The 15,131-nt window shown below is 46.3% G+C and overlaps 1 protein-coding gene across 1 annotated transcript; it reads left to right on the top strand.

Annotated features, from left to right (window-relative positions):
* Positions 1-8,233: 8,233 nt before the first annotated feature.
* CCDC195 (coiled-coil domain containing 195) lies at positions 8,234-13,246 on the top strand. Its single transcript, XM_074878288.1, has 3 exons — positions 8,234-8,498; positions 9,891-10,152; positions 13,114-13,246. Exons 1-3 carry the CDS (start codon positions 8,234-8,236, stop codon positions 13,244-13,246), a joined length of 660 nt encoding a protein of 219 aa, XP_074734389.1.
* Positions 13,247-15,131: the final 1,885 nt, after the last annotated feature.

A 15,131-nucleotide genomic window follows, 5' to 3' on the forward strand; every position in this document is an offset into this window, starting at 1 on the left:
GCTATGGAAAATATCAAGTAACTTTCCTACCTCCCAGGCACATGTTGGAGTATTTGGCAATGGGAAAAAGTAAAAAGTACAGTGAAATCAGCAGGGTTAGGGGAAGGTTTTTGCAGTGTCTAGATTATCAGGCCAAAAGGATATGAGTGGTTTTAAGGCAGAATGATAAAAAGCTCATTTGGGAAAGCCTCCTAGTTAGTAGGCCATATGTCTCTTTTACACGTATAGCCTCAAGATTCAAAAACATTGGCATCCCAGCAGTTCTGGCTTATAACACTGCAGGAGGAGGTGCTGCTGCTTACGGGTAAATTGTGCCTGACAGAGGTTTGGGATCAATCCTGGGCAGCCACCCATATCCCATTCCCTCGGGAGCATCCCTGAGGCCCAGTGAGGTAGGAGCAAGAGTAACAAGTGTCCTTCAGGCCAGGAGTCACAGTCTGCATGGGATACATGTATGTTGCTTGTAAAGCTTCATTAAGTTGACAATGTACAGGTATTTTTGGAAAATTCTTAGTAATGCAAAACTGCAACCATAATCACTGACTTTCCTGTCCAGGTTGATGAGGTTCTTCATGTGGTTCTTAACTACTCACTAAAGCAAGTATCTTGAATTTCTTAGTATGAACATCTCCCCCAAACAGTAGTAAAGAAATGCATGTTTCCATTTCTTCCAACTAATTACTTCCAGATTTATAGAAGATGCATCTTCTCTGTGCTTTTTAAGCTGTGCTCCCATATGCTGTTTCAGTTAGTTATAATCATTCATTTTTGTCAGAGAAAGGCTGTGAGGGTGTTACTTGCCCCGTGATATGTTTTTGTGACCTACAAAGGCTACGTAGTGTTCCCTGTAGTTCTGAGTCACGTTTTAGATGTATTTGCACAGATTGCATATGGTGTGATATCTTATAGCTACATAGATACAAATATCCTCACATACATTTTAGATGGTCTGTTTTGTTTGAGAAAAGAAAACTGAGTAAGAAATAATTATTATTTTGACTTTTGTGATGAATTTTCTGCTTGGAGCTGCTCCATAATCATGAGACTATCTCCCATGAGTGATGGCTTGTTTTAATTTGAAAGCTATTGCAAGCTCTGTGCGGGTGACTATGGGCCCAGTTGCATGCTCCTAGTTACAGAAATCTCCAGCTGAGCATATAGATTTTCTTGCATGAGGCATGGTTTTGTACTCTGTAGCATATGCTGTGCTTGCAGGGAGCTGGCGTGAAACAGATTAATTCTGATTATTCCAGACTAACTTGGGGATCCATTTAAAGGGAGAGATACCCAGAAGCTTGGAAATGCAACATGGAGGCCTGAAGTGCTCTCTGAAAAATTTGAAACGTTTCTATAGCATTGCTTCACTGCCAGTCCAAAACCGCAGCCAAGGTTTTCGGACGTGACTCATGTATCTCGGATTTCTATTTCCCACTATTTCCCATGTTCAGGTTAAGCCTGGTTTTTCGAAAGTATTGAGCATCCCCTGCTGGAAATCAGACCCCTTTCAGAAACCTCAAATACTCAAAATCAAAGCAACACTGAAAAGATTATTGGGCTGTGTACACCAAGATAGAGGTTCAGCGTGTTGCACAGGTACTTGGCTCCCTACAGCCATGAAGCGAGCGCGGTGCTCGTGGGCGTTTCTTTTAATAAGGCTTGTGTGCAATTTTCTGCATAGATGTGGGGGTTAAGGCACATTCAGGCAAATGGTCTGTGCAAAAGAAAAAGGGTGCTTAATGGACATTAACAAGTTAAACAATTACCTGTTAAATAGACTAATCAACTTTATTTTTGCCATTGTCATCTAATTAGATGATGAAACCTGAGAATGCTTTAAACATTAATTGATTTTTGCTGTCTTGTTTTCTTTCTGGGAGGTTGTGCAGCTTGCTCCCCACAACTGCCTCACTGCACCCAGCATGAGCAAAAGTCACTGCTCAGACATGGTTAAAAAGGAGCATTTAATTAGTCATGAGCATAAGGCAAGATTTTGTTCAGGCATAAAAAGCAGCCAGCTTTATACTCTCTCACGCCTGGCTACACGTGAGACTGGTGAACGCTTCCACGGGCTCTGCCCTTGCTGCTCCCTGCTTCTTCTCCAAGCACTGCTGGTCGAGCCTGTGCCCCAAAGGCAGCCCGTGTCCCCCTCCCACTCGGTTCGCTGCTGCACTTCTCTCCACTTCGATGTCAAGGGGAGAGCACTGATGCAGACTTGCAATCACCTTCTCAGGCTCGTCCTGCCAATCCACTGGGTAATTTTCATTCTGCTGGGAAATGGCTGCCCAAGCACACTCAGAAAAACAACTCTGTACAGAAGTGACACGTGTCAGCTGCTGTTCACGGTCTGGTGAGGTGCAGGTGGCCGAGACGGCGGCTCGGGTGCGGGGTGGTGGGGCTGGCTGCAGCCCAGGCAGCACATGTGCCTGTAGGTGCAGGAGCACCTCGCCCTTGGCTGGAGCAGCTTTGTGGGGGCTGCTGCTGTGCCCCCGCAGAGCTGTGCGTCCAAGGACACTGTCTTGGCCCTCTTGCACAGGTGAAAAAGAGGTTTCCTTCACAGCCTGGGCGGGCTCCAGTTCTGGGGGACATCCCGAACCAGGGAGGGCAGCCACCTGCCTTGCTGGCATGCTAGCACTGGCACCCCGCTCAGCATACCTTCCCAGCACCAGCATACCTTCCTTTACCCTTCAGAAGGGGCTTAGGAATAGCAGATTGTAACTGCAATAGCTTGGAGCCAAAATTCATGCTTTTCAGACTAAGTATGGACATTTTTCAACATTTGCAGTTGTGGCAATGTACCAAAATGGGCCTCTGGGTTCCTCTGTTCAGCTGCAGAGCGATGCCAGCTCGGAGGAGGGGGAGGTATTCCCATGGCTAAAACTGGGGGCACTGCAAACAACCCTGCAATGAATTTAGACAGTGAATAATTAGCTGATTGCTGCAGTGAAGGCCTGAGGCACTGCTGTAGAAATTGGTATGAGCTCCTGTACCTGCCTTCACTGTGGCAGCTCAGCTCTGGCAAGGAGCCCAGGCTGGCCCGAGGAAGGAGCAGTGGCCCTACGGGGACATACCTCTCGGTGGGGGTACACAGGCTGGGAAGATGAGCCAAGAGCGGTGCTCTCCTCGGGGAGTGCATGGCCAGGGCACGTTAGGAGATTGTATTAAACATAGACACGATCAGCAAACTTTAGAGGCTGCGCTGTTTCGTCCAGTTATTAGAACATTTTAAATTTGAGATGCAAAATCTTCTCTGTTGAATCCTTCCATTACAAGAAGGATGCATTTCTTTGCATGGCTGAGCCAGATGAAATTCATTCAAAGCAAGATGCACCCTGGCCTGGCAGAGCAGCACCTATGGGGACACTGATGCCAGCCACGGTGGCTGCTGGCACACCAGGCTCAGGTAAGCAAGGGCCCTGTAGGTCGTGTTGCATGTCCCACCACGTCCAAGCTGTTATTCAAGTGCTTGGAAGAAAATGCATTCAAGTAGAGCATCAATCTCAAACCTTCTGCTGAGCCTCAAGCAATAGGACCGGCCAAGTAAATCATAGGGATAATTTAGATGTCTAAAGGTATAAATGTCTAAACTTTGAGAAGAGTGGAAGTGGAGAAATAATATCAAAAATCAGGGAAAAATATAAATTTACCTCGATTAAAATGGGGCAGCTGAGAATTAAACAAGGAAAAGGTCAATATGGGATCAAATTTTGACATTAAACGTATTCAGTCACTTCAGATGTACAGGAGCAAATGCTCAAAATTGTGCGTCAGCAAAACAGAATCAACACACTAAAATACATACTTTTTATTAATTTTTAAATCCACTGAAATATTCTTTTTCTACCTCCTTACATTGTACAGACACATTCAGAAGAGAATTAGTCTCTTTTGCACTATAATGAAGCACAAAACATAACCCAAAGTCAGAAAACAAGCAAGGACTTGGGGAACAGCGATGTTCTTGCACAGTGGCAATAGAAAGAATTTGGCATTGACCCTGAGTAGTGCTGCCGTTACCCTTTTGCTTGGTCATTTTTTACAGGATGAATAAATCCAGCGTTGTTGACGTTCGTGGCTGCTAACAGCAAACCTCCCCTGGAGACTCCTGCTCTGATGGAGATCTGGGCTTCAGGCTCAGTGCAGGGATGATGGAGCTGTGAGCTGCATTCTTCCCCAGGTTTTCCTGTGAGTTGCATATCGGGGCGGGCAGGCTGCTGCGCTGCTTCTCCAGCCTGTCCCAGCGAGGCTGGAGAGGCGATGCAGTGTTGCTGGTCCTCAGCCCAGGTGCAATGGGATGCCTCGTGGCAGGCAGGGGTGAAGGTGCAGCAGCTAGCAGATGCATCAGAGGGGGAGATGAGTGTCATAAGGATGGAAGTCTATGGGTTAGGAGGAATATGGTACCAGGCAAAAAGAAAGGATGTTTGTTTATTGCTGAGTAGTAATAGAAAGAGACTTTCCCTCCAGCCACTTTCAGTCTTGGTCGTCTGCCTCAATCCCCTCCTCCTAAAAACCAAAACCTGTGGCAGCCCAGCTGTGCTCTGACCAACATGGGTGGTGGGAAGGGGAAGCCTTAGCTTGGGGCAGCAGTCCCTGCCGTGCTAGTGCAGGGTGTGGATGTTGCAGTGCTGCTTTTGCGGACGTTTATGGCAAGCTGAAGCCTGGTACTTGTGCTTTGCTGGTTGAGTTAGCCCCAGAGAGGGGAGACTCTATCTTTTTGCACAGGGGCTCCTGTGCCACTGGGAGGCTTGATGCCTCCAGCTGCAGCGTGTCACAGAAGATATCCACGTGCTTACTGCTGATGGATTTTCAAGGGCAAAATGTTGTGATTTACAAAAAAATATATTTCATTTTAGTGCAGTATCAATGAGTCCTTTTTGGTTTTATCTCTCTAACCTTCAGGGGAGCAAGAGAGCATATTTGGCAAGAAAGATGGCTAGAAAAACTGTTCAGCAACAGCAGTAGCTGTGCAGGTGCCTTATTCTGCTGATGGCAGGTTTCACAACACACCTTTTCTGCTGGCAGCATAGCCCCTTCCCCAGGGACCCCCTGCAGCAGCCACGTACACGCACAGTATCTCATGTCAGCGTGCCAGGCAGGGAGCTGCAGAATATCAAGTAGTGGCAGAATAAAGAGCTAAGCTCCTCCTGGTTTTGGATGAAGCTACTCCGCAAGGCTTCTGCATTTTGTTCACAGGTTTTCTGTTGCAACACTACTTGGTATGCAGTTCATACAGTCCACTGAAACACAGAACGTGCTCCAGCAGTCACACACGCATATTGCTGTGGGGCTGCTTGAGCCCAGCAGCTGCCAGGAGCTCCACCTCTGTGTTTGGCTATTCTTCCTAGTAGAGAGGTTTGGATATGACTGAAGGTAAATAAAATTTCACCCAGGTCTATGTCCTACCAAGCACAACTTGCAAAGCACTAATGTGTGAGAGACTGTCCTATTAAACTACTTTAAGTTGAAGTGTTTCACAGCAAAAACCAAACAGCTATAGGTGACTGTAGTAGGTGCAGGGAGGTACACTGAATATACAGCCAGTCAAAAGCTGCAGCCTATGAGTGCGCCACGGTGAAGTGGCACCCGTTTCTCACCCGTGGTAGGTGGAGAAGCAGCACCCTGGAGCTCCCCTGCCCTGCCACGGGCTGGTGGCCCCACAGGTCCGGCAGCACAGATGCACATCTGGGACCCCACAGAATTTACAAATGCAAGGTTGTATGCATGGAGCTCCATCTGCTTATGGGGAACACACTGACCAGCCTGGTGGCAAATCTAGCTTTGCCAGGTTTTCATCATCCAAAACTCCTGACTCGTCTGCCACCCTGCCCATCAATCCCTGGGCAGGAATTGAAGCAGGAGCAGCACAAGGCTACAAGACAAACATCGTTTCCTCAGAAGTCTCTGGTACAACAAAAGGTCTGTGCCTGCTCCGGTCTGGTTCCAGTGGAGCAGCAGGCATGGGATCAGCGGAGCAGATGTCTTCAGTTGCAGCCGGGGTAAGCTAATTGTGGAGCTGGCAAGCATCCCCTGCCCATTCGAACCTGCCAGCTGCAGGATCAGCAGCGATAGTATAATTACACATGAGTGCTGTCGCTTGCTCCAGTACCTGATCCACTTGCTGGAGAAACATAAACATAAATTTGAAACCAACACTGAAGGATTGCTGCTATGTTTTAAGTCCTTGGATGACTCCAAAATGGAGAGGATTTGTATTTCTGTTCCAGCAGTTTTGTTCACCACACAGCGTCCCCAGCACAGGGGCACCTGCACTGTTATTTAAACCTTGGTCCAAGTCCATTTCTGAGCCCAGCTTTGCCCACTCCTTCTCATTTGCATGTTATTATGCTTTCAGCAACAGGCTCCTTTCTGGAGGGGAGGAAAAAACTCAGCATAAGCTGATGCTTGCTCTTGATGCAATCTGGGTGGGCTGGAGAGAGGACAGCCACGACCTGCCAGGAGATTTTCCAAGATTAATGCCAATGTATCAAGCCCAGACTGCCACCAGCCCCGCAGCAGGCAGGGGAAACACAGCAGGGCCTGACGTGCTCTTCCCCATGCACTGTGATTTCAGGAGAGATGATGGATGCCGTGGGCTTTGTTTGCAGCCTGAAAACTCAGATTCATTTCACTTCTCTGCACACAGCCTGAATTGTGTAGAGGCTTCTGGAGAGGTTCCTGGGAGGTAACAGCAGGGTTGCCTGTAATGGTTGGACTGGATGATCTTCGAGGTCTTTTCCAACCTAGACGATTCTGTGATTCTGTGACTCCCACGGCCCCTGTCCCCAGCCTTGTGCCTGTGTCACTGGAACAATCAGCATAGCTGTGCATTCCTGCAGGTTTGACAGCAAGTCGTACCTGCCCTTGCTAGGCATGGTGTGTTGCTGTAAGTCAGAGAGGGGAGCGAGCACAGTGTGAACTACAGGAACCCCTTCGTCCCTGTAAAGCACTTTTTGAGGATGCTGCTCCCAAGACAGCAGCACCATCCACACGGGAACATACCCAAGGGCAAAGCTCCTTGCCTTTATCCCTGTTTTTCTCTTCATTCCAGCAGTTTCTGCCCAACTGCCCGGTAGCTGCTGGGCAGCAGCACCTCCCTGCAGACCTGATGGCTTTGTGACAATAGCCCTCCTCTGACACCTCCTGGAAAAAATAAAACCAAGTCATCTCTTGTTTTGAGCATCTCACGCCAGCTTTCCTTTCTTCCCCCAGCCTCCAGCAGCAAAGCAGTGAAGTGCACACAGCCAAAAGGTCTTTTTTCTCAGATATCCCTGAGTCACTGTTGAGCTACTGGAAAGTGAATGGTCTCAAAGCAAAAGGTGCGTTAAATTATTTTCCTGCTGGTTTTCTGGCATTCCGAGTTTTGTATTTTAAAGTAAGTTGGGGGGGGGTGGAAGGATGTTCCTGCAGGTTTTTGCATTTTACTGCCAGCAGAAAGATCGCTTTAGGGACTAGGTGATGAGAGCAGCATGGAGGATTATGTTTCCCTTCCTAATACAAGATTCATGCCTGATCTGTCTCTCCTTACGCTCCTGGGGTGCTGGTGCAGGCGGTCCACTCCGGCAAGCCTCCCCAGGTGCCCGGCAAGGGGCAGCGGGCTCTGCTGTGGCCTTTCAGGAGAGCTTTATTTTACCTGCTCATCCATCACAGCTGTTGGCATACTTCGTTAATAGCAGGGGTCACACCATATCAGCTTTCATTTGGAAATTTAATTTTCCTTTGAGAAATTGCTAATTCTTTTCCAGATGCACAGAACGAAAATGAGTAATTCACCCAGCGTTAAGGGAGAGATGAACTGCTGTCCAGCAAAGGACGACCCCTCCCTCTGTGCCACGGAGGCAATTGCTGGCCTTTTTGGGTAAGCCAAAGGAAATGGGTTCTGTCGTCCTTGGTCCTTTTGGAGAAAAACAAGGCTCGAGGCAAGAGAGGGGGCAGGAGGGTTTTCCGATGATACAGCGATATGGTGTTGACAGTGATTTGTGCAGTGTGTAAGAGGCCAGCTCTGCTCTGAAAAACGAGCCCCTGAATGAATAAATCATGGGCCCTCTCTTAGTAACTTGACAACTCAGTCCAGCCGTCTGGGTGGTGGGAGCTGGCCCGAGCTCTGCATGCGGGGAGGGACTCCTATTGTCCAGAGGATTTTTAAGGGCAGGGTCAGCCCGCTGCTGGCTTAGGAGCTTCTCTGCTGGGCAAGTGCTTTAGTGGTGGAGCGGGGAGCCTTGCTGAGCAGCGTGGGACCATGGAGGGAAACACGCACCTCCTCCAGGTCATCCGCAAGATGCGTTCCCAAATCAACCAGCTGGAGAGGGAAAACAGGGTCCTGAGAGGAGAGCTGCAGGTCTGCGGGCAGAGAGCTGTGCCACCAGAGAGAGAGGCAGCAAGAGGAGGTGTGAACGGTGGCGTGAGGAGCCTCGCCAGTGATGGGGAAGGACCAGCTGGCTCTCCAGCATTCCTGCACAGAAGCATCGTGGCTGGTCCTGCTCCAGCACCAAAGGAGCAGACAGGTACCGAAGAGCCCGGGCTGTCCATGGCTCCCATGTGTGCTGCCCATGCAGGATCTCCCAGCCCAGCTGTTACATGTCTGCATGGAATGGGAGATGAGGCACTAGCTGTCTGTCTAGTTAACTTGATGGAAGTGCTCTAGCCTCCTTCGGTGCCCACACCCAAACCCACCCTAAGCCGTGTCTCACTCTGTGATCTATCTAGGGGGGGAACCTGCATCCCCCAAGCTGAGCTCAGTGGAGTATTTTGCTGCTGCTCAAGCAGAGATCACCTCAAAAAGTTCAGTTTGTCTTTTTTAAGCAGAATTTGATTTAGTGCTTTGACTTTTTGTGGGCATGGACTATCTTGCCCATGCCTGTCCCCTGTCTTTTCCAGATAGAAAAGGACCAACGGTTGTAATAGTGCCGTAAACTCTCTTGCCTTAGTAAAAGATGAGAAAAACTCTACAGAAAGTAACAAATAGTGATGGGTTGCATACATCACACCAGATGTGCAGTTTCTCTTTGCAGATAATGCAGTTAGTTTTGGCTGAGGGAGAGAGGAGCCGATATATAGGAATATACTCTCTTCACAGTTTTATCAGAGGGGAAAAATGGAAATTTTCCTCAGTTATAGAAGTCTGTTTGGGACTTCTGGAGGATTTAACAAAGCAGGAATTAGAGCAAAATGTTGTTTGGTGAGAAGTAGTTATCTAGAATTGGATGCAGTTATTGGCAGGGTCAGGCTGTTAGGCATTGTACATGCTTGAGGCCTGTCGCCTCCTTGTCTGGTGTCTGTCACATCCAGTCCACTGGAAAACTGCTTCACTAACACAACTTTTTGGCGTTAGTATGGTGTGTGTTATGAGTTGCAGCTGCCGTTACAGTCCACGTGCTCCATAGGTCTGGTGGCTGACATCTCAACCAGACTTCTGGAAAGGGCCGGGCTGTGGAGAAATGCCCCCACAAGTTTTGACAGAGGCAAGTCTATGAAAATGAATGAGATGAGATGCTGAACAGTACTAGTGGATTTATGTGAAGCTAGATGAGTGCTGCAATTGAGTAATGCCTACCACCAAGCCCACTGAGCCCAGTGGTCAGGTTGCTAACCTGAGGGCCTCTTAAACTGGGGCTGCTGGTGGCTATGGATGTTGTCAACTTGGGAATAGCTGACTGGTCTTTCAGCGAGTGTGAAAGATGTGCAAAGCACTTTCCAACCTTGTGGCTTTTCCTCTCCAGCTGCCTTCTAGGGGAAAGGGTGAGATCCAAAGGGGCTGTTTGGCCTCCTCTGCCTTTCCGCCTCCCTATGTACAAAACATTTTTGAGCCAAAAGAAAATGATTAAAAATACATTAAGAATATCTGAATTCTCAATATTATTATTGCTTCTAGCTCTGCTTTTGTCTCTGCTACTCAGATACCACCATGACCGTGCGGCGCTACTCCACCGCTGGGCCAGCGCCTTCTCCTTCCAGCACGAGGTCTCATCGGGCTGCCAAGAGGCCTCTGAGCAATGGGCTCCCGGGCACGCCGGGCACTGCCCAGCCAGCAGCCCCTCCTGTCACAGCACAGCTCACCAGTGGAGAGGAGAAAGGGCTTGAAAAAACCCCAGAAAACTGTCTCTCCTACAGTCATTCCAGCAAAACGAAGCTGTTTCAGGAGCATGTCTATAAGTGTAGGTAGGTTCAGTTTGCCTTCACAGCATTGCCTGCCTGGGCTGGTTGCAGGTTTCACTTAATAGCATATCTGGACATTGCTTTGGGTTTTAGGTAGCTACCAGCAAAATTTTTGTTCGAATGTATATGGGCTTTGAGCAGACAGGGGACCTCTTTTGAGTAAGTTGTCCTGCTCCTCCTTGCGATGCATGAAGATTGCTGGTGTTAGCGGTTTAAATTTACTATAGAAAGCAGAGGCTGAGGGGAGAGGGAATGGGGTTGAAATCTCTCCTTTAAAGTCAGGCAGAATTTTGCAGATTGATGTGTTGTTCTGACAAGCTAAGCTTGAAAGGAATTTTTAAACTTTGAACGAAAAGCATGGAGATATCAAGGAACTCTGAACTATGCTTTTGAAAGCGTGATTAACGTGGCTCGTGGATTTAGATGTACTGTATCATATTTTCCTTGTAATTGAAGCATTACAAGTTAATGCTTTCAGCCTTGAGAAAAATGCTCTCAGGACAGCTTCTAAATTAAGTGAAATGGCTGCTGGACAAGCCCTGAGTGTCTCTGCTCACTGATGAGCAGCTTTCCAACATAGGGCAACAATCCATGGTAGAAGCACCAGTAATGAGGCTGTGATACACAGTAGCCCCGCTCGCCTTGTAGTGCTGATCTATACACCCTGGGAATACAGGTAGATTGCTGGTTTTAGCACTGATCATGCCATGCTCGAAAGAAAAAGAGTCCAAAAGGCCTCAAAGCGTATGCGTTCGAACAGGGAGAATTCTGTGGGCCTGCCAGCCCACACATGTCCCAGGGAGGTCTCCAGCAGCCTCAGCTTGGGGGCTGCACAGCTGTAGCGGGTTGTGTCGCCTGCATTGACGTACCCACACATGTGGTACATCGTGTCAGCTTTTATCCGAATAATGTGCCACCCTCACACAGCAGCGCATCCTCAGAGCAGACCAGTGCACGGCACCTCACGCTCCCCATGCAAACCCAGTTAGGAGCCCAGCTCCTCACTGGGAGGCTGGAGGGGACAACAAGGTCAAGTTTTCATAGGCACCTGGGTTCTCTTGTAAGGACATTTGAGGGTCAGATGTTTTACAGCATTTAAGTACTTAAATTTAGTCGCTGGCAGGGAACTCATATCGTGACCTGTAGCTCTGGATTTCAGCATACGCTCCACTGGGTTCGGGGAAACTTAAGACTCTCAGTGCACATAAACACTTCTGAGAGGTTTGCCCTGCAGCCAGCTCGCGTGGAAAGCGTGTGTTAGGGAACACAGGGTCAGAACGCAGGAGCAAGAACAGCAATGGCAAATGCTGCTGCTTTCTCATAAGGGGAAAGAGAGATTTCAAAGCAATCAAAATAGCAGCGTAGATCTATTACAACTAATGCCTTGGGACCTACAGGTTTAAAAGCACCGGTTACCCAGTGGCCAAAGGAACAGTGCTGATTATTTTATCGCTATCTTTAGAGCTGTCGTGTCAGCTCTGAACAACAGCAAGTGTGGCACCATGACTCATGTCCACTCACTGTTGGCTGCTTTAGGAGAAGAAATGGCTATGGAAAAGAGCTTTTTACCTAACCCTCCTCAGCAGGGGTTGGGTATCACTCGGTGATATCCTGAAGCATGAAGCTTTGTGTTTCTTATACCAAAAAAATGTTTAATATATTTTCTGGTCATAATGGTGAATGTTTCCATTATATACACAAAGGTCTAACACATACAGCAAGCTTAGAAAGCTTTTAACTAGTAGGGTAATTTGTGGCAATGAATTCAGCAAGCTAATTGAGCTTAATTTTTTACAGTGATGACATTTTTTTTCTTCCCAGCATGCTGGTCCATGACAGCTTTTCCTATTCTTTGTTTATTGTAGATTTGTCACATTTTGCTCCAAAGCTATAATCCTATATGTGATGCTGAATATTTTTGCTTTAAAATTAACTCTGTAGAAGTATCACCTTGGATTTATCTAGAGTGCAGTTGCATCCAAGTAATAAAATAACAGCACTGCTAATAAATCATCACTAATTTGCATGTCTACAACATTTTCATTCATACATGCTAAAGCATTATTTACACCATGTGATTTCCACTTTTTTTGGTAAATAAAAAAAAAAGACTAAATATTTGAATACGTTAGGGAGGATAAGAGAGGCTGGGAACTGTCTTCAGGGCTATTATAGTAAAATTACAAAAGGTACAAGGCCTGTTTGGTACAAATGTCACCATTGGGGGGTTCAGGCTTGATGGTTTCACCTTCCCATGGGACAGGTCTAATTAGCAGGTGAGAAGGGACAAGGAAATCGCAGAGGTCCTCTGCCCTGCAGGACACCCCCCAGTAAGCATCAATAAATACTTGCATAGTTTTGTGATTTTCCTGTCTTGTACTCCTCAAGGGCCTGAGTGAGCTGACAGCAATCACAGAGGGCAGTCAGAACGAAAACCAAAGCTCTGCAAAACCCAAACCATTTACTTGCCAAACCAACCAGTTTTGGGACAAATAAAGGAGCATGCTTCTCCCTCTGCTTTCACAGCCGGTGTAATTTACCACACGCACACTCACTGCTTGGAAACCACTGCTCTCACACCCACTTGCAGTAGCTGGGTACTGATGCATATAAACACGAAGCCACAGAAGGACCCCCAGGGTCCATGTGGGTGCACGTGCACCCTAAGGGTTCTGTACGCGCGTAGTTTTGTACATATGCATCGGGCGCCCATCAAGAGATGTGAGGCTCCATGGCAAAAGGCAGATGCTTCCAGCAGATGGACAGACAGGCAGACAACACTGTGCTTCCTCCCTTGGGAAGACTGTGTGAACCCCATCCCAGCGGGGCATGAAATCCTGCCTCCACGTGGCATGCAAGTGCTGAAAGCATTTACCTTTTGCTCGCTGGTTGTTGGGTTTTTTTACTTTCTTTCCACGTTTTATGCATTTGTAATCCTCATAATGCTTTCTCATTTTTCTCCAGGGGTAAAGTAAAGGCCGTTAGTTTCCTCTTACCAATGGATATGCCATCATATACTGAAAAGCAAGGTTCCCTCACAAGCCCACAAAATCAGAGCACAAAACAGTTAACCACCATCGCTGAAAAGGATATGTGAGCTGGTGAATTTTTAAAGGCCCATTGATTCTTGAGATAAATTGGCCTTAAATGATAGCTGTGTGTCAGGTTCCTTTCCTGCAAAACGCTTTGGCAGGATGCCTGCACAGAGAATCACCCAGCCTGTGTTTCGGGTCACTGCCCCGATGTTTAGCATGGAAATGGAAGCCCCAACAAAGCCAGCTGGAAGCCTGTACACCGTGATGAAGACACACAATAACAAAGGTACCTCCACAAAGTAGCTTCTGCGCAACATGTCTCAAGGATCTCTTACCTTAGGACTGCTGTAAACAGGGTATTGAAGCTGGTTTCGATATATTTGTCACAAAAAGCAGAAACTATGTCACCGCTTGTGTTTGCTGATTCCCTTGCCAGAAAGGTATTTGATGCAAAAGACAAAACGAGCTATTAAAGAGCCTGTGAAGTTTCTCTGTATATAAAACTCTATGATACTGATACAGCAAAATTAAGAAGGCATTACAGAGTCAGTTAACATTACCCTGAATTTCTGCAAAGCTTGGCAATGACTGTTTATGTCCATTCGGGGTTCACCTCTAAGGGAGCTCAGGGGAGACTAAGTACTAATCAGTATGAAAATGTGACTACAAACCTGTTTCTGACTTGGTGTGTTCATCCAGCCAGAGACTAAAGACTGTACACCAAGTTAAAACTGTGAATATCAGAATTTTTCAGGAATGGCTTCTCAGCATGGATCAGATCAAAAATCATTAGCAGAAATTCAGCAAACAGGTGCAAAATCAATGAGAGAGAACTACAGACAGCTTGTAAAAAATGAGAAGTGCTTGTTCTAGTCTTATGAGTAAATATAGTGTCCCACATGTTTATTTTGATTGCAAATATTTATGGAACCAGAATACTGCACATTGCTATTTCTTTATGTACAGGCAGCACTGATTGAATATTGTACAGAGAATGCATGAACAGTCGATGTTTGTACTAATAACTTTATGGAAGATTTTAATCTCATTGTCTACTCTTAAACTCTTGAACTTGCAAAAGCAGAAATCTGGTGGAAAAAAAAAAAAATCCCTTCTGGATTTTCTGTGATGTTGTATAAAAATCTGTGCTCCTTTTTTCATTTTGGAATTCATCATGGTTTGTATATTCAAGAATATTTTTAATATATTCTTACCAATTAAGTAATTTTAATTTCACTGCTATTTTATATATGGATATTTATGTTCAGCCTGGGTCCATACAGAGTTGCATTGTAATGTCAGAAGTAATGAATCAATGACCTCCAGCAAATGAGGTTACAGTTTGGAAAGTTTACTGAACAGCCCATTTTAGAAAGGGAAGTACTTTTTAAATGTTTTATAGAAAGCTTCATTGTCAAAAACTAGACACTGCATATGTGTTCAGTTAAGTACCTAAATCCAGTTGATTTCATTTAGCAAAGTAACGACAAACATCTTTCTTTGAAAATCTGGCCCTTAGACCTTTAAGGTGCCCAAGCTTTTGGCAATGCATGTTTGAACACCAGATTTAATGGGATTTGGGAATCCATGTGTCTTAGATAGATATCAGAAGTCTCAACTTTTAAGTTTTCTAAGCCTCAGCTTCCATGAAGCAGCAGTAGGAATTCTCTTCTCCCACCTTTTTTGTGTCAATTCAATGTAGATATGTCGCTGACAGTAAGACTGTGTTATTAGTAAGCATATGCCAGTGTCAATTGTAGTGGACTGATCATTTTGATGTCACACAAATACATATACCTTTTTGTATGGTCAAGAAATTAGACTCACCAGACATTTATTAGAGATATAATGGTCTTAAACCTTTTAGTATACTTACAGGGAAAAAGAACAGAAAAGGTGGAAGCAAAAAGAGGGAAAGGAAACAAAGTAGTCATTGACAAATAGAAG

Source organism: Strix uralensis, chromosome 9 (genome assembly GCF_047716275.1).
Source record: "Strix uralensis isolate ZFMK-TIS-50842 chromosome 9, bStrUra1, whole genome shotgun sequence".
In the NCBI taxonomy this organism is placed as follows: Eukaryota; Metazoa; Chordata; class Aves; order Strigiformes; family Strigidae; genus Strix; species Strix uralensis.